The sequence below is a fragment of the Cladophialophora carrionii genome, assembly GCF_000365165.1.
Source record: "Cladophialophora carrionii CBS 160.54 unplaced genomic scaffold supercont1.5, whole genome shotgun sequence".
NCBI lineage: Eukaryota > Fungi > Ascomycota > Eurotiomycetes > Chaetothyriales > Herpotrichiellaceae > Cladophialophora > Cladophialophora carrionii.
The window spans coordinates 367211-385475 of NW_008481830.1; the positions used below are offsets into that span (position 1 = coordinate 367211).

Genomic DNA, 18265 nt, shown 5'->3' on the forward strand with positions numbered 1-18265 from the left:
CAAACAGACCCTCTACGCCGCTCCACCCATTTCAAGCTTCTTCCCCTTGACGCTTTTCCACTCGAAACCTAACGAGAAAAGAAAAGCAATGCTCGAGCAGGCAATCGACAGAATGTACGAGTGCGTCACGGCGATATTGTAGGCGTACAACACGCCCTGTAACTGCGCCGGCGGCGTGACCTCCCTGATGTGGGTTGCTCCGGCCATGACTATCGTCCATGGATTCACGCCACTCGTGTACTTGGGAATCTCCTCGATCAGGGTGTTTGAGAAGATGTTCTGTGCGATGGATATGGAGATGGCGCCTCCAAGGGAGTTGAAGAAGATGGCCACTGCGTTGCCGACAGGCATGTCTTTCTTGGAGAGTACGACTTGCACTGCGATGAAGGGGATTTGGACGCACGCGCCGGCGCCCACGCCCGCCAGGATCTGATACCCGATCCAGCTACCAGTCGAAGAGTGGACCTTCAGGCTGTAGAGCAAACCCGAGCCGACTGCGAAGATCGCGGATCCCACCCACGTGAAAGGGACGTATGGACCTAAGGTAGTGATACTGCCTCCGACAACGATTGACGAAATTGTGATGCTGACGAGGTATGGGATTGTTCGTATGCCTGATTGTTCAGCCGTGGTGCCCTTGACTGCCTGAAAGTAGAAGGGCAGATAGTAAATGTGGGTGTACAATGCCATAGCCAGGAATGCCGAGAAGAATGCACACACGAACACAGTGCGCTGTCGAAGGAGGATCCGAGGCGGCAGGGTCGCCATATCGCCCTTCCAGAATTGAATGCCCGTGAATGTAATGATCAAGAGACCGAAGCCCAAAAGACAGCCCCAGACCTGAGAATTCGACCACGGATACGTCGTCCCGCCCCACTGCAAAGCCAGCAGCAGGCAGACGATGGCGCAAATGAGAAAGAAAGCCCCTAGTAAGTCTATCTGCCCGATCTTCTGCTTGGTCGTCAGACTGCTGTGTGCCCGGACCGGGTTCTTGAAGAAGAAGAAAACGGCCGCGATCGCAATCGCGCCGATCGGCAAGTTGATGTAGAAACACCAACGCCAAGAAACACCTAAGATCACAGAAGTCAGTATCGATGCTATGCTACGCACCCACTCAATTTCATCTCTCAGTTTCCTCCGAAGTTCCGTCAAACAGAAGCTGGGCATGGGATGGATGTGGGTGTAGGTGTGGAGACAGGCATAGAGCCGGGTACGTACGGTCGGTCAAGGCGCCTCCCAAAATCGGGCCTACCACGCTCGCCACCCCAAACATCGAACTCAGTAGCCCGATGTATATGGGTCTTTTGCGTAGCGGGACAGAATATCCCACGATGGTCATCCCGCCGGAGAACATGGCCGCAGCGCCCACGCCGGCTACAGCGCGCCCGACGATAAGCATCGTGGAGTTCACAGCTGCGGCGCAGAGCACGGAGCCGAGCTCAAAGATGACCAGCGCGATCATATACGTCCACTTAACGTTGAAGTACGTATAGATCTTCCCGAAGCTGGGCTGCAGGGAGGTGGTCGTGAGGAGGTATGACGAGCCGTACCAACCCACATCGTCTAGGGAGTTGAAGACCGTGGTGATGCGCGGGATTGCGGTCGCGATGATGGTATTGTCCAGTGCGATTACGAACGTTGAGAGCGTGAGCCCGAGAGTGAGGAGGTGAAGAGGCAGGCCTGTTGCGTATCTGGACTCGTCGTCTTCGCCTGGTTCGTCTGCTGAAGAGGTTGACATCGAGGCTAGGCGGGCCAGATCCTCATCGTGTGTCTCGGCAGGGTGATTCTCCTCAGCATTTCGTGCCTCTGCTGCTGCTGCTGCTGCTGGTGCGGGGGCGACGGCGGAGGTGTCTTCTAGCGGTGCGGCGCTTGCTAGGTTGCAGCGAGATGGGACAGGGCTATCGCCATAGTCTTTGACTTTCGTTTCGCCTGGCGGCGTCCACTTCTCACGTTCACATGTCCCGCTCGAAAGAGGGTGTTCTGATGAATGTCTGGTCGGACTGCCGTCACCGTCCCTATCGTGCATACCTGATTCCGACGCTGAGATTGACTTCTCCGCCTCCACGACCTTCGCCCATGGCAATTTCATCACGATCCTCGGGCGGAAGATTTAGAATTGCCCCCAGATGACAACCGTGGTGTTGACCGGAATGTGGCGCAACTGAAAATGCTAGAAACGCACGCTTGGACGCAGGAGCAAAAAGGGCATCAACAACACAAGGTGTTGTTTCGATTTGGATATCAGCATGGAAGCATACAGTAGATAAAAAGACCTTCTACACCACCTGGGGAACATTGCGACATCTTGAACCATCACGAGCTCGCACTCGGATTGAGCCACTTCCGAAAGCAGGCAGCTCTCGAGCGAGTAGGATAAAGAAGGGCAGAGACGGAGCTCGACGGTGTCGACGCCGGCTCGATGCGAGAGCAAGCCTGCAAACCAATGGCGTGGAAGAGGCTCTCGAAGCGAAAGGGAATGGCAGAAGCGCTGGCCAACGAGCGGACTTCGCTTACGGTGCGAAGTCGTGAGAGCTCGTAAACTATTCCGATAAAGGCGGTAGAGGTACTTCGCAGGTGTTGCCGGAGCCCGGAGACCGTATTCCTAAGGAGTAAAAGCGGGCTGCTTGGAGGTGAAAAGTCCAAGCGAAGGCCGAGGTTAAGTCCACTTTGTATGTGGAGTTGGGATACGAGCTCTTGAAGCCGCTTCGTCTTTCACTGGTGCTGGCAGATGTGCCTTTTGCAAGTGAGCAATGCGCAATCGCGCCTAGGGCAACTCTCTGCGAAAGGGGTTCTAGAGGACAGTGATGGTAACATCGACGGCAGCGACAGTGCGTGCGATGGATGCGGCCATTTAAAAATTGCGTGAGGTGAGGGTACAGTGAGGTGGTGGTGAAGAAGTGAAATTTGAGGCACCGCTGACTCGGAACTAATTAACCCAAGACGAACACACGCAGGAGCGCACCAGCGACTCTGCATTCCGTCTTCCGTCTTAGGGTCGACTAGCTAAATTCAAGCGCGTATCGGAGTGGTCTCCTGTGCATGGAACACATGTTACTTGTGAGTGATTCTGATCCTCAAGATTGAAAAGTGCCATCTTGTTGTCGACCGGTGCACTCATCTCTCCCCCTCCTTATGCCCATCAGCGCCCAACTTGTCACTGAGCTTGACTTGATGGCGTCGCTCTTACGGGCCCGACTCTCGGCTTGGTGCGCAGAGACCTCATGTTTGTGGCATCGACTACGGATAGTCTCAACAGGTTCAACTGCACGCCCTGGCTTGCAGCCCGGCTGAATGGGTTGCCGCCGACCGTCCTAGCTGCCGATACAGGGATCCCGCCTATATCATTCTTCCCACTTTTGAATCCCTCGGAACTATCATACAACGCGCTTGACCTGCGACACACTCGTCAGTCAATCATGCTTTTCCAAAACCAACAGAACGAGGTCGCCATGGATATTCTGTACATGTGTGCTTCCTCATAACTAAACCCAGCAAATTGAAAGATTATGGAAGGGGCCGGCTATTCACCTCGAAGAACCGCTTCAACCACCACACTTGAAAGACCCCTTCTCCTATCAACACGGCCAGCTGGAATATCGACCACCACTTGACTCTCGAGTTGGTGCTCTCGGCGGTGTTTCTGTGCGTCCGTTCGCGGACGATAATGTATGCCTGCTCGTCTTTCACCTGCGCGAGGAGATCGGAGAGTTGGCGGACTAGAACACACACACACACACACACACATCCTTGTTAGCCTGTGGCTTGACTTTATTGATGGAGCGGACGAGGACAAGTCTGTCTCTGTACCTTCTGTTTCGAGCGGATCCTTGGGAGCCTCTGACTCGGGCACATAAACAATGCCATGGACGTTGAACGACACCTCTTTGCTATTCGCCGACCAGTGCTCGTTACTGAAGCAGTAGACGTATCTCCCGTCCATGCGGGCTTCGAACGAATAGTCCCCTGACGAGACCGAGTTGAACTTTGTCTCGTATGAGCCCGAAGGGTCGGTGATCTGCACGGCGCGTCTCCTGTTAGTCTGTTGGCCTCTATATGCGGTCGCTCTCACACAGCAGAACATGGAATGACATACGTAGAAATCAATCTCCAGGTTGCCTGCGCCGCCAAACTCCCGGTCGCCCACTTGGAACGTCACCGTCATCTTGTCGTCCTTGTGGAGTTCTTCGTGGAAACATTCTCTTGTATGCGCTTTCAGGGCGATGTTGTGTGCCGCGCCTGCTCCTATGCATCCTGCGAACGCGGCATAGGCCGCTACTCTCGAGAAGCGCATGCCTTCTCTTTCTCTCTTGTTAGGACAGTTATGGCGATGGTCGACTTCGGTGTTCAAGGGAGAGTCACGGCTGACCGAAGCGCTGAGGAGATGATGTTTGGTGCAGTGTAGCAATCAGTACCTAACAATTTAGCAATTCATTCTCCGTATTTCGTGAGGCCAAAAAGTGTCCTTAACTGACCCGCAACTCCGCAGTTTTGGCCCTGAAATTGTGACGATCTGCAGATTGACAGGCCAATGGGCGTCGCGCTTGGCAAACGTTGCCCCTTTTCCTTCAGCGCCTGATGAACCGGACTCCTTTCTTGAGCCTCTCATGTTCACACCGATGCATTCACAGCGACAAATAGTAACCTGTCTCGAGTCTTTGCGATCAAGCACCGTGAACTTGGCTTGTGACAGGACCAACAATGTGTAATTCTCTGCATCGACCGCAGTGCCCACTACTGTCACCGCGACGTTGTCCTGACGATCTAACTGCGATGCCTATGTCCCGCGCCCAGCTCTGTTGTGTTGCGCTGTGAAGTCTATCCCTTCTTGCTCATCTGCACCTTTCTTTCTGTCCTTTCATTATGTTCGTCATTTTGAGCTCCCTCTCACCAGATCTGCAATCAGCTGTGAAACCTCCAACGCGTTTAGGCCCCTCCAAAATGTCCCTCAAGATAATCCACACTAGGTCCGATGGCACCAAAGTCCCTCTCAAGGTGTCTATCTGGGATGCATTCAAGGGTGTACCGGATCGTAAGCCTCGGAAGGTCCAGCCAACCAAGGTAAGCTTGAGGTTCGCCTTGACTCGGCGATGATGCCACGCTGAACGCTGTAGTGTCCATGCTGCGGGAAAGTTCACTGCGCCACACCCAAGCCAGGTACCAAGGATGAGGTGAAGTCCAAAGACAACCACAATACTAAGGGCAAAAACGGTGGCGAGAAACACGATGCTGGGCTCACCGATGATGACCGCATCATCCTACGCATGAAGGGAAACGATCCGTCCGCGTCATGGAAGGATATCATGGCGGCAACAAGCACGTTCAAGCATCCCGGTGAAGTGAAGGCGCGCTTCCGAGACATCAAACACCACCTGGACGAGGAGAGCAAGGAGGTCAGCGACGGGAACAAGAAGAACGGCAAGGTCACGGCAAAGGAGGAGATTGCCAGATTGCGCAAGGAAGAGGGTCTGAGGAGGAAGGCGGAAAAAGAGGCTGCTAGGGAGGCCGAGAGCAAAGCCAAGAAGGGAGAAGAGGAGAAGGCCAAGGAAGAGGCTGCGAAGAAGGTACGGTGCCCACGATACTGGACCTCTATATCCTTCGGCAGAATTGAACTGACCACGATGCAGGAGGACGACGAGAAGTCAACAAAGACAGCGAAAGCGAGGAGGGACAAGGACAAAAACAGAGGAATAGTACTCGCGGCCAAGCACTTCGACAGGACCGGTGTGCGCATCACTCCGCGAGAAGCCCTCAAATTGGCGGAGGGGAAGTAGCACCTGCATTCCTAGGAGCGCCAGCTAGTGTGTTCATTATGTCGTAGGCTTACAGGCTCTGCGGGCATTAGACAGCCGACCAAGTGTGGTGCATTGGATAACGACTTCCGCCATCGGAGCGTTCTGACAAGGAGAGATTATGAAGACCGTTCTCAAGCCCGGTTCCGAAGGTTGCTGTCCCCCGCATCATTCGAGTTGCGGAATGCCTGAGCCAGGGGTTCATAAAGCTCGGACTCTGCCGGGGTTGGGTGCTATCGACGACCAGAATCCCGATAAACAATGCCAAATTCGTCATGACCCAGTCCAACGCTGCCTTTCCTGCGGGCTCATTCACAGCGGTTTCTACAGCGAGATTTCACGCCCCTGTTCAAGGCTATTTCGCAACCTCATAGTTCAATTCTTAAAAACGAGAATTTGCTATTAGTATCCTACCTCGGCTGGAGTCTCAAGATGATAGAGACCATCAGCTACTGTAACTAGCGAGAGCATACCCGCGGAGCGTCGGTCTCGGCTCTGGTCCCAAAACCAAGAAATTTCGCCAAACACTCACTTGCGGTCGCCGACTTCTGGATCTAACATAACTATTGCAAAGGGGGACACGGAGTACTGATTTTTCCTCAAGCAAAAGAAATGGGTCAAACTCGTACAGATCAATGGCCATCCTGTTGAGAAGATCGACTTTGTACCGAGTCTCCCATACTTCTACTACACGATGGCTTGTTCTCATCATTAAGCGACAATACAGGTCTTGCACCATGGCTAGCTCTGAGAGCCCCAAAGTCGCGGTTTTGTATCAAGCACTTGAGCCGCCAGTGATCCACGGCGTCCGTAAACCTAGGAAACCCGGAGGTACGTATGACCTGTAGCATGGAGGAACGACCGAGGCCGAGGGATACTGTGCTGATGGTCCTCCGCCTAGGTTATCGTGATTCGGGCACTGATATCACTTACGTGCTCCAGTCAAGCAACGTCAATGTCTTGACCCAAGCAGCTTGCCCAGATCCTCAGAATGACGACGACTGGTGCTGGCCCGACACCGAGGAGGGCATCCTCGCGGCAGTGGACAAAGGCGCTACGCATTTGTGGGCAAATACAATCTTGTTCTCGTCGCATCCACTTCAAACCTCGTCCAAGCTTAACAGCTGTTCACCACACATAAAAGTCGTCTGGCAGCCACCCAGACTTGTGGAGCAATTCGATGACAAGGAGTTGTGAACGATCTGCTGCGACAAGATTCCACGTTCCCCATGCCGAAGGCCTGCACTGTTGAGATCTCGGAGAGCGATGTCCTTGATAGCCTGCCATACCCTGTTGTGTCAAACCCGTTCGAGGCCGAGGAAGTCACGGCGTCAAGTTGTGCATGAACAAGCAAGAGCTGCAAGCCCATCTCACTGAAATACTTGCGGAAAGCCCCAGGGTCTTGGTCGAGCAGTTCCTGTCTGGAACCGAGGGCACTGTGACCGTGATGCCTCCTTCAATAGATGTCCCACACTATTGGTCTTTGCCGCTCGTGCTCCGATTCAATCACGACCGTGGCATAGCGCCATACAACGGCGTAGTGGCCGTGGTCAAGAATTCCAAGGCGTTGGCCCGGGAACAGACCGCCGCGAATCCCACCTACACGGCCATCTGCCGACACTGTGAACGCGTTGGGGAGAAGCTGAAGACAACTGCTCCGATACGCATTGATGTGCGTCAATTCGGGCAAGGAGAAGATTTCGACACATTCGCCATTTTCGACGTCAACATGAAGCCAGTAAGTCGAGAACGATCTATCCACGTCCTGACGGACTTTCTACTACTCACACAATGCAGAACATGACAGGCCCTGGACGACCGGGACGGGAGAGCCAAGCAAGCTTGACAGCGATGGCAGCGTCTTCCATCGGTTGGGACTACACGGCATTATTGAAATACATGCTGGCATCTTCTCGTACCCTGCAGGACCTCCGCTCACTGGAGGTCTAGCTAATTGGCTCGAGAATATGGTAGCATTAGGGGAAGTCATTGGCGAAATCGGTGTTGGCTTCAGCCCATGCTGATTCAATGCTGGATCGGCTGCCCCACTTTCTTCTATTCGCATTCAGAGTGAGAGCTAATGGAGGTATGGGTGTCCAAAGTGTTGGCCACCGCAAAGGTAAGACTTCAATAATTTAGTGCTCAAGACTCGAAAGGCGTGATTGAAGATCAAGTCCAGAAGCTGCGGACTCGAGGTCTCGCGAAGCTGCTCCAGGCCCACCTGCCACATACGGCTTGCTTGGGCCTTCGCAACAGGTTTTCAAATTCCAGAAATACTGGCTACAGTCTCTAAGAGAGGAGATGCAGTTCTGGGGGGGGAGGGGCGTTTCTATTGTTTTCTACCCTCCACATTGTTCATGGGTTCCCGGCGAGCAAAGACTCAGATGCTGCCTTTTCGATTCACCCGATTTGTACAATGCGGGGAACCACCTGTCGCCCCGCTTGTCTCTCGCTCACTTCCGCCTCACTTCCGCCTGTCCTGTCCTGTCCTCCTCCTCCTCTGTCCTTTCAGGCTGAATAGGCTTCAATGTCGAGCTTCCCAATCTGTCAAGGACCAACGTCGATGATGCGTTTGAATCAAGCTTCGCTTCCTGCCATCCAACTGCCGCACAAACGGAGATGCTTGTCGTCGCCGACCACCTATTTGTCGGGTGCATTCAAAGCTGGACCGCTAAGAAGCTTCGCATCGAGCTTCTGCTCCGCATTCAATGTGGACGGCTCATCTGAATTTTCCCGCGACTTCAAAATCCGGGAGAGCTAGGATGGGTCCAGTCACGAGGCGGTAGGGGTTGTCTGGTTCCTGGATTGAGATTGACGACGAAAATGGGCGATAAAGGGCCGGTTGTTCAGGGTATAAAGCTCCTGTCGTTTCTTCTGCGAGTGCGACCTTTTACCCTTTGCCAGTATCGTCGATATCCCTGTCCCGTACGTCACTCAAAATGAAAGTCCCAATCGCGGTGGTTAGCCTTGTCGTCTCGCTGTTTGCCGTCTCGACCAGTGGCTCGATCCTCCCTCTCCCTCGTCAGAGCAAGCCATGGTCCGCCAAGCAGTTCAGCTCACTTATCACCTTTGGTGACAGCTACACGGACGAGTCGCGCCTCGGGTGGTTCATCAATCATAATGGTTCGGCTCCGGCCCCGGGCACCCTCCTCCCCGAGTCCTTTACCACCGCCGGCGGCGGCCGCACCTGGCCTCGCTACGTCGTCCAATATACCGGCGCGACCGTGCAGGGGAAATGGACCCCACAAATGACGCTATACAACTACGCTGTCTCTGGCGCGGTGTGCTCGAACAACATCACGCCGCGGTGGTTCGAAGCCATTGACGCCCCCTTCCCCGCCGTGCTGGAGTACGAGATCCCCGGCTTCATCGCCGACTTGCCCGCCACGAAAGTCAACTCCACGCCCGCCGTGCCGCTGTACAGCCCGAAGCCCACCGCCCAGGACGCGGTCTACGCCATCTGGATCGGCACCAACGACCTCGGCGTCTGGGCCTTCCTGACCGACAGCCAAATCGCGGGCAAAGTCCTCGGCGACTACACTTCCTGCGTGTACGAGGTTTTCGACAAGCTGTACGCCAGCGGCGGACGACACTTCGTGCTCATGAACACCGCGCCTCTAGACCTGGCGCCCTTGTACGCAAACGACAGCTACCACGGCGTCGGCGACAACCAATACTGGCCCGACAAGCCCACGAACCACACCGCCATCGCGTACACGATGCGCCAGTACACCACCAGCGTGAACAACGTGTTCAAGTACCAGACGCCGTATGAGGTCAAGGTCGCGAACCGGTACCCCGGCGCGCATTTCGCGCTGTTCGACACCCACGCGCTGATCACGGACATCTACAACAACCCCGCGAAATACCTGAACGGTACGGGCGTAGCCAAGGGAGGCGAGAGCGTCTGGGGGTTTGAGAACCACTGCAATGTCAACCAGACGACGTGCGTGAAGCAGGCGAACGGGACGAACAGCGATGGATATCTGTGGTTCGACGAACTGCACCCTAGGTAAGTTATGCTTCCTTTCGTACGTGCTTGATGCGTGGATGGGACATCACTAACCCTGTGATTGTAATAGTGAGCAAACTGATCGAAACATCGCCAGGGAGTTCGTCAGGGTCTTGAATGGGACTTCGAAATACGCGACGTATATCTAGGGCCCGTTACACAGGACGTGCACGACTATAAGGGCATGAGAGAGCTGGAGTGTCACCAACCTCTGCACCGCGCTTCGGGCCACACCTTACCAAATGACTTCTTGGTGGTCGCTTATACTTGAAGTTCGATAGTGGAGCATGATGAGGCGGAGATTATGAATTACCGGGTTCAACACTTTCGTGACCGACAGGTAGGGCGGAGATGAGGATATCATGTCGATCCCGAGGGCGTGACAGTTTCCTGCCGTGGTCGAAGATGTATAGTCAGGCTAACAGTACAATTTCATCCTTGGACACGAACCCGTACTACCCCTCTATCACATTTCATAGAACGACTTGCAACGTCGCCCCTTCTTCATAGACGAGAAGACAACATCAGGAACCGGCCCATTCGTAACATACATCATAAGACCCATCCCAAGCAAGTCGTCACTCACCACTCAGTGCTACCCACAACCTGTTCATTATCAAACCGGTTATCAATCCCGCCGACCCACCAAACAGCAGCGGTAAGAATCTGGCCGATGACCTCCAGGTCCTCGTTATTTCTCGGCGCATAGAGCAATACCTTGGACCCCGCAACCGGGCTGGGCTGATTCCCATCCACGAGTCCCGTCAGTCGAGCGGTAAGACGGCCGGACAGAGGGTGTCTCTGGCCCCAACCCTTCTCAATTACCAACTTGACGTCACTCGGATGGAGACTCGCGTGGATGAATCCATCTTCTGTGTTCGCGCTGATGATCTCGCCGTAGTACTTCGTCTCGTTGAACGCGCGATGTCGGGCGTACAGTGAAGTCGGGGAAGCAGGCTCGAATGTCGACCGACCCAGGTATGTTGACTGAGGGTACTTCTCTGGGATCTCGATGATCAGGTTCCGCAGGCGGTCTTGCACGTCCTTCTGCTCCCAAGGCGGGACTTGAGTCCTCTGGATGGGGCTGCTGATGCCCTCGATCTCGGGGCGGGAGCCGCGGCGTAGAGGGAGAGTTTCGAGGTAGCCGCGGGAGGATTTGGTAATAGGGCTAGTTGGGGGAGTGAGCGGGTCTGAGACAGCAAGCACGTTAAGCATCCGTTCGCAGACTTTTGTTGCGGTCGATTCGACGATTTTGCCGGGTTTCGTCGACATGAAAGGTCGGATGTCTAGTCGGATGAACTTGAGGAGGTATGTGATGATGGCTGAGCTGATCAGGATGGAAGCAGTCACGTAGAAGAAGTTCGGTGCCCAAAGTAATGCCATGTTGCTGGTCATGTTTGGACGAGTTGTGGTAACAGAAAAGTGTCGCGTGAAGAACTTGGTGGGAGAATTTTAAGCCAGTTCAGAAGCAGCGACGCGCAGGCGTGACAGTGACAGTGACACTAACAGTGACAATGTATTTGAAATCGCACTCGACTTTAACTTGGTGGCAAGAAGGATCGAAGGTGTTACGAACCTCTGGTATCTATATACCTTCATCCCGTCCCATCGGTGACGCCTGATTCATTTCCCGAAGGAAGGTCCTCATGGCAGACGAACGCGAACGGCACGGCGAGAACGAGAGCAGAACGCCCGTTGACTGTCGCATCACACTTTTCTCGTCCAGTTATAATGTCGGATGCATATCCCCCAAGCGAACAGTGCGGCAAATGTCAGAGTTCTTTCTCTAGAGTTTTACTGCTCAACTACCAAAGTTGGACAAGTAACGTCGGCTGGGACGCGTGGTTAGTCCGTCGAGATGCGCGGTTCCAGCGTTCTATGGACCGCTTCTGAATGGCCTAAATGTCCTCAGCGCACCCGCCGCGATAAGGTCGATGGTGGGTTTGGATGTGAATGTGAACAGCACGAGTAGCAGAAAGAGTTGCTCGGATGAGGAACATGTGAGGGTCTGTTGAAAGAAGAAGATCGGCGAGTCGGCGCGCCGGGATTTGGCCACGCCGATTGCTTCTAACCGTGCGCCCTGATTGGCTGAGCTGTGCAAGGCAACTCAAGCGAGTTGACCTCCTCGTGGACCGGTTCTCGCAGTTCGTCCATCGCCTCTTTCTCACTGTTCAAGAAGACCGACTGCGTTTATCCACGGCCACTTTGCGAGGGGCAACGCAAACACCTTCGACATTTGTGGCTGCAGCAGTGTCTGAAACTAGATACATAGTTACATGCTCTCCACTTTCGGCTATTGCAAATGGCCATGCAAGGAAGTATATATAGCAGCTTGTCAGATCCGGATACTCGTGCCATCCATGGCCTCGAGCCGAACCTGCATTAGCATGTAACACCTACGAGCGTCTTCGGCTGCGACCCGAACACCCAGCTGCTGTCGTAAAGGTGCAGACGTTCTGAAAAGCTCTTCCCAAACCCTTCTTTGTCATGGCTTAGCACGGACGCAGATTGTTTCAGTTCCGCCATATGCATTCATTGTCTGTCCAGTTCGGGGTTTATCCGGCGGCGCAACCCTCCGCATGGATAAATCCATGGGTGACGCTGACCGCAAATTGCGCAACGGCGCGCAGGAACATACTCATTCTCGTCATTCTTCCCCACAACATAACCACCACGACGGCATGATTCTCGCATCCACAAGGCGCCCAGCGGTGATACGGGTATACTTTGGTGCAGACCAGGCTGAGGGCAGCTGCTCCTTGGTTCGGCCGAACCCCGCGCCCATGTGGAGGATGTACAGCAGTGGCATGCTAGCTTGCGAACTCTCCTACTCATACCCACGCGATCGTGGCTGAGCTATTTTCAGAGATACGAATCGTCGCCGGAATCCGGGGTTACAGTAGGACGATCTCCTTTGCCTCCTGAGAATCAAAGGTGCAACTGCAGTTGGTCTTAGCGATCACGCATCGACTCTGGGGAATCATGGCCCATTTTCCAAGGGGAGCCCTCGCACCAATGACGCTGCCTGAGTTGTCCACACCAAAATTGTGGAACATGTTTTGCCTTGCTTCTACCGCACGTACCTTCCCGCTACCGGCCGAAGTTATTGTTGACGGCGGATCAACAGCTGAAGCCATGCCGACGGTTACAAATGCCTCAGCCGAAGAATCATTCTGCGCGGCAAGGCTCCGTGCTTTGGCAAACACGAATCCCGTCGAAACGCGACAACATGCAGCAAGTCTTCTGCGTGCGATCGACGCCATCTCCGGAACTCCGTACCCTGCTACTGTGATATCATGCGGCATTTGACATTACGGTCCTCGAAGACATTCCAAACCAGTATCGCTCCGCGACATCCAGGCCTAGGCGAGGGCTTGCAGAGGAGGTTCCTATCGACCCTACATCCTCTCCTATCGTGACTATCTGGCTCATTCCAGGTCTGTCAGCAGCGAATGGTGGTCTGCTTCTATCCTTGAATACATCCTTTCTATTGATCTGCTCCGGAACCTACGAATTTCTCACGCGCAAGATACACCGAGAATTGGGGCAGTAAAGCTCTTTTAGAAGCTAAATATAGCGTCTGAATCGGTCTTTAACTTGCATACACTCCATATCCATGTCTAGGCAAGAATGAGGCTCAATGCAGACTATCGTTACGACTGCATGTCTCCGATGAGGTTGTGTCGAACCTCGGACAAGTCAGCATACGAGCCAAGGACATTTCTCAAGAGAGCAATGTCAGTTGCAACGGTAGCGAGGACTTTCGGCCGAAAGGATCAAGGCCAGACCTTATGGCGAGGAACGTCAACATGTCGCGCAATATGCAAGCGGGAGGGAGGCCTTCGTTGGTCGATAGCATAGGTAGGGACGAAAGCTCAAGGCCACCTGAAGGGGGGCATCCCACCTGTTCCGCCCGTCGAAGGTTACCATCCCCCTGCCTACACCAGGTTATGCGTTCTTCGTTGCACCCACTTCGGGTTTATCATGGGTGCGGTCGGTATTCAATGGGGAAATCGAGCTTTTGCACAGCTTCCCCCGGAATCCAAGCCTTTTCTTGACCAGCTAGCTACGAACGTGACGGAAGTCGACTCTAGAGAAACCAGTGCCTTGTCGAAAGGAGACTTCCCGGCACAGGACTACGTCGGCATCTGAGAGTGCTATCTGCATCAGACTGCGGGTGGGAGCCTCTGCTGCAAGACGGCAATCCCTTGATGTTTGCGTTGCTGGCATTGTCCAGAATAGGAGCCATAGTTCGCCTCACAAGGTCCCTCAGGTAGATCATGCTAGATGCAGTCATAAGTGTCCTCAAAGATTCCTAGCAGAAGGCACGAGTACTAGCATCTGGGGAGGGAGTCGCTAGAAATTAAGCATTGGCGGTGTCACTGTGCCTCATGTTTCTGCGTTGCCGCTTACCAAATCAAGGCTGCGCTAGCTTACAAGCTCGACTTAGGCGCCACTCTTCTGATTGGGCTTCTTCTGATTTAAGGCACAGGCGAGCTTTTGGCCTCGGGGCCTCTTTGGCCCGCCTGGAAGAGGCGTGGGGGCATTGATGCAGGTATGGTTTGCAGCGCACATGCTTGTAGGTTTGGGGGCGCTTGCTTGCGGGGAAGCATGACACGATGATCTCAACTTTCAGGTTTTCCGTGAACATTGACTGCTGCCTCACATAAGTCATCACCATGGCCAGCATACAGGCAGCTCTGTACTGACAAGTCTTCTGCAATGTCCTAAGAGCATTGTTAGCCCTTCCTCTGCGATGGCGAGGGTGTCTAATCCCTTCGGATTCACTCGTTGGCCCGTCACCATCATCAGCAGCATTGTTTACCTTGCCATCGTTATCGCTTTAATTATCGTCCACACAACTGTGCCTTCACCTCCGAGCTCGCCGACTCCGATCCATGGCATCAACCTCACAGAAGCGTGGCTGGACCTTCAGCTTCTGACTTCCTCCTACCATCCCTACAACAGTCGTCGCAACGATGAGGTCCACGACTGGCTCCTCAAGCGTGTTGAGACGATATTGAAAGAGAATGACGCGACGGCATATATCTTTGAGGACAACGTTTCCAACTTGACATTCTCATCTGCCGGCGTTGTCCCTAGTTCAGGCGTCTCTGTCTACTTCGAGGGGACCAACATTATTGTCTATGTGCCGGGCAAGGAGGATGATACGTCAAAATGGTGGCAGGATCCAAGCGGCAAGCCTTCTGTGCGAAACGCTGTACTGGTGAATGCACATTACGATAGTGTATCTACAGGCTTTGGCTCGACGGATGACGGTGTGGGTGTGATCTCTGTGCTCCAGCTGCTCAAGTACTTCACCACGCCTCGGAACAGCCCAAAGAATGGCGTGGTTCTACTCTTGAACAATGGGGAAGAAGACTTTCTCAATGGCGCAAATGTCTTCAGCCAACATCCTATGGCCAAGGTTGTCAGCTCCTTTCTCAACCTCGAAGGAGCTGGTGCGGGTGGAAGAGCTGCCCTCTTTCGAAGCACAGACGAGGCTGTGACAAAGGCGTATGCACACTCCAAGTATCCTTTCGGTTCGTCCACTTCGGCAGATGGCTTTAATCGAGGGCTTGTCAGGAGCCAGACTGATTACGTGGTATTCAATGGCAAATTGGGCTATCGTGGCCTCGATCTCGCGTTTATTGGACCCAGAGCCCGCTACCATACCGATCAAGATGACTCTCGACACACCGGAAAAAGTTCTCTCTGGCACATGCTGTCTGCCGCTGTTGCAACGTCGGAGGCCTTGACTTCCGCCTCACTCAGAACGGATCTGGACCCGACCAAAGTCCAAGGCAGCCGAGCCCTCTGGTTCGATGTGTTTGGCCAAACCTTTGCCATTCTGAAGAGCCACTCTTTCTTTGCCTTGTCCGTCACCCTGCTTGTCGCTGGACCTATTATACTTCTCCTCACGATCGCACTGTTATATCGAGCAGACAAGTTCTACCTCTTCTCAGGCGCTCGATATGCCCACTTCCCACAGGGAGACGAGAAAATCAAGTTATACGGGTGGCGAGGTTTCTTCCGTTTCCCGCTGATCTTGCTTGTGGCTTGTGCAGCCCCAGTCGCCCTGGCGTATCTCATCTTCAAGGAGAATCAATACATCGCCCACAGCAGCGAATGGGCTGTCTGGTCCATGATGATTGCGGCCTTTATCTTCGTCGCATGGTTCTTCTGCCGTGCGGCTGACTACGGCCGGCCCTCCTCACTTACTCGGGTTTATGGCCTCTCCTGGATGTGGAGCGCTTGGTGGGTGTTCCTCGTCGTGGCGGTGGTTTTTGAAGAGCATTTCCACCTTGTCGGGCTGTACTTTGTCCTGATCTATGCAGCCCTAGTCTGGCTGGCCACCTGGGTTGCTTATCTAGAACTATTCACTTTGCCCAAAAAGTCGGCATACTGCCAAAAACTGGTTGGTGAAGATGGCTTGACCCCTACACAGGCTACTTCAACTTCTGGCCACGAGGACGAAGAAGAGCATCCTACTGCAAATGACGAAGATGAACCTACGGAAAGGTCGGGCTTGCTGAGAAGAGGCTATCGTCGGGAACAAGACGAGCATAACTCGACCACCAAAGAGAGCGAGGGGAAAGCCCACGATGAAGCCGAGCCAGAGTGGAGCAAGTCTCAATGGACGTTCTTGTGGCTGCTGCAGTTGCTCATTCTGGTCCCGATCAACCTTATCATAGTCGGGCAGATTGGTCTGCTATTGACCGAAGGGTTGCACCAGACCGGACAGGATGGGAGTTCGATGTTCCTCTTGTACATTATGATCGCCGCCTGCACGATACTTCTCTTCTCTCCGTTGGTGCCCATCCTCCATCGCTTCACCTGGCACGTGCCGATATTCTTGCTGCTGGTCCTGATCGGAACTCTGGCATACAACTTGACCGCATTCCCCTTCTCGATGGACAACCGACTGAAGCTCTTCTTTCAGCAGCATGTCGACCTTGAAGGAGGAAACAACACCGTATACCTCATGGGCGTGTCACCGTTTACACGCCACGTGGTGGACTACATACCCAGCGCCGCAGGGCAGGAAATCCAGTGTACGCACACGGGCCCTTCTAACTCCAGTAACATGCAACGCTGCTCTTGGTCCGGCATTCCGCCCAACGTTGCCAACCCGTCCTCTGTCCATGTCCAGTCTGCGAAAGAAACCGAGAGTTGGCTGACGTTCAATGTTACCCGCTTGAATGTAAGCGACAGTGACAACTCAGCCCGCTTTGTGCTGTACGGCAAGAACACTCGGGCTTGCAAGCTTGTTTTTGATACGACACCCATCAAGAGTTTCCATGTTGAAGGGCAGGCGGCCAAGGACAAGCGGTTTCTCCCCGTCCCTGAAGCCGGCAGCCAGGAGATTAGATTGTGGAGTCGGACATGGGGCAGTGCTTGGACTGTTAATGTCAGTTGGGATACTCCGTCGTCCGAAGAGGAGAAGGCTGGCACGAACGGCACGATGACTGGGAAAGTCGTGTGTCTATGGAGCGATGTCAACAACAGTGGAGTGATCCCTGCGTTCGATGAAGCCATGCATTACGTCCCTGACTGGGTGGCCATCACGAAAGCCGGCGACGGCTTGGTGGAGGGCTATAAACGGTTCAAGGTATGATGGACTCTTCTGCGGAAAGAAATGAGCAGTCGCATCGGCAGAGCAGAGACTACGGGTAACAGAGGGTAAGGGTGAATCTATTTGTAACAGCCTTTTCATTTTCAACTCCGGGACTTTGAATTTGGCTCCTTGGTATTGGACAGCGATCACAAAGAGCCGGGATATTAGGCTGTGACGAATGGAGAAGGCTGGAGGTTGAGATCATCGGCGAGTTGGCGCTAGATCTGCGGATCCCATCGTTGCAGGCAGAACCATTACTCTCAGGCGACGATGTGTTTGACAGGGCTCTTCCCATCGGGTGACATTGAACTGAGGGAGACAAGAGGGGAAAGCGAAGCATGAGAGAGGTCATGAGATGGTGGTCCGGTTCTTCATCTTTGAGTGTCGCACACGTCAGACTCTCACGTGTCGCTAGACTACTCGTAGCAATAATTGACGCTGCTTGGTGACTCTTGATATTCTCAGTTCTGGCTGACAAGATCTCAATGGCATCTCCGTCGTCATGAAGCAACAACAATACCAACTGAGACGGCTCGTGTTCCGACCCAGCGTGTTCTACTGTCATTGACAAACCAGATCTCGACCACTCCCGGCGCCCTTGAACTATGCAACAGCTGCTCCGACCGCCGCACATCGAGATTGCTCTGTTCAACGTCTGCCAGGGATCGGTTGGTATACCTTACCTGACGATGCCGCCGCGCGTCGATTGCCGCAATTGTCGTTCTTGATCACATTGTGCCAGCACCTTCGCCATTTGGACTCACCGCGGTCACCGGTCATGGGAGTTCTACCTGGTAAAGTAGCGTACGCCCAATGGGGCTAGCTCGTCTTGGCCTTTCTTGGCGT

General features: G+C 53.9%; 8 protein-coding genes across 8 annotated transcripts; 5 read left to right on the plus strand and 3 right to left on the minus strand.

The window, feature by feature from the left end:
- Window positions 1-12: 12 nt before the first annotated feature.
- G647_05957 (uncharacterized protein) lies at window positions 13-2026 on the minus strand (the record flags this gene model as incomplete). Its single annotated transcript, XM_008730282.1, has 2 exons — window positions 13-1070; window positions 1219-2026. The coding sequence occupies 2 exons, from the start codon at window positions 2024-2026 to the stop codon at window positions 13-15; spliced, it is 1866 nt and encodes a 621-aa protein (XP_008728504.1).
- A 1478-nt stretch (window positions 2027-3504) lies between these two features.
- Window positions 3505-4291, minus strand: G647_05958 (uncharacterized protein; the record flags this gene model as incomplete). Its single annotated transcript, XM_008730283.1, has 3 exons — window positions 3505-3716; window positions 3808-4015; window positions 4094-4291. 3 exons carry the CDS (start codon window positions 4289-4291, stop codon window positions 3505-3507), a joined length of 618 nt encoding a protein of 205 aa, XP_008728505.1.
- Window positions 4292-4938: 647 nt separating this feature from the next.
- On the plus strand, window positions 4939-5771 carry G647_05959 (uncharacterized protein; the record flags this gene model as incomplete). The annotated part of the gene is made up of 3 exons (XM_008730284.1): window positions 4939-5058; window positions 5112-5561; window positions 5625-5771. The coding sequence occupies 3 exons, from the start codon at window positions 4939-4941 to the stop codon at window positions 5769-5771; spliced, it is 717 nt and encodes a 238-aa protein (XP_008728506.1).
- Window positions 5772-6526: 755 nt separating this feature from the next.
- Window positions 6527-6986, plus strand: G647_05960 (uncharacterized protein; the record flags this gene model as incomplete). Its single annotated transcript, XM_008730285.1, has 2 exons — window positions 6527-6620; window positions 6691-6986. 2 exons carry the CDS (start codon window positions 6527-6529, stop codon window positions 6984-6986), a joined length of 390 nt encoding a protein of 129 aa, XP_008728507.1.
- A 145-nt stretch (window positions 6987-7131) lies between these two features.
- Window positions 7132-7739, plus strand: G647_05961 (uncharacterized protein; the record flags this gene model as incomplete). The annotated part of the gene is made up of 2 exons (XM_008730286.1): window positions 7132-7527; window positions 7587-7739. 2 exons carry the CDS (start codon window positions 7132-7134, stop codon window positions 7737-7739), a joined length of 549 nt encoding a protein of 182 aa, XP_008728508.1.
- Window positions 7740-8728: 989 nt separating this feature from the next.
- G647_05962 (uncharacterized protein) lies at window positions 8729-9950 on the plus strand (the record flags this gene model as incomplete). The annotated part of the gene is made up of 2 exons (XM_008730287.1): window positions 8729-9801; window positions 9872-9950. 2 exons carry the CDS (start codon window positions 8729-8731, stop codon window positions 9948-9950), a joined length of 1152 nt encoding a protein of 383 aa, XP_008728509.1.
- Window positions 9951-10383: 433 nt separating this feature from the next.
- Window positions 10384-11184, minus strand: G647_05963 (uncharacterized protein; the record flags this gene model as incomplete). The annotated part of the gene is made up of 1 exon (XM_008730288.1): window positions 10384-11184. The coding sequence occupies one exon, from the start codon at window positions 11182-11184 to the stop codon at window positions 10384-10386; it is 801 nt and encodes a 266-aa protein (XP_008728510.1).
- A 3373-nt stretch (window positions 11185-14557) lies between these two features.
- G647_05964 (uncharacterized protein) lies at window positions 14558-17419 on the plus strand (the record flags this gene model as incomplete). Its single annotated transcript, XM_008730289.1, has 1 exon — window positions 14558-17419. One exon carries the CDS (start codon window positions 14558-14560, stop codon window positions 17417-17419), a length of 2862 nt encoding a protein of 953 aa, XP_008728511.1.
- Window positions 17420-18265: the final 846 nt, after the last annotated feature.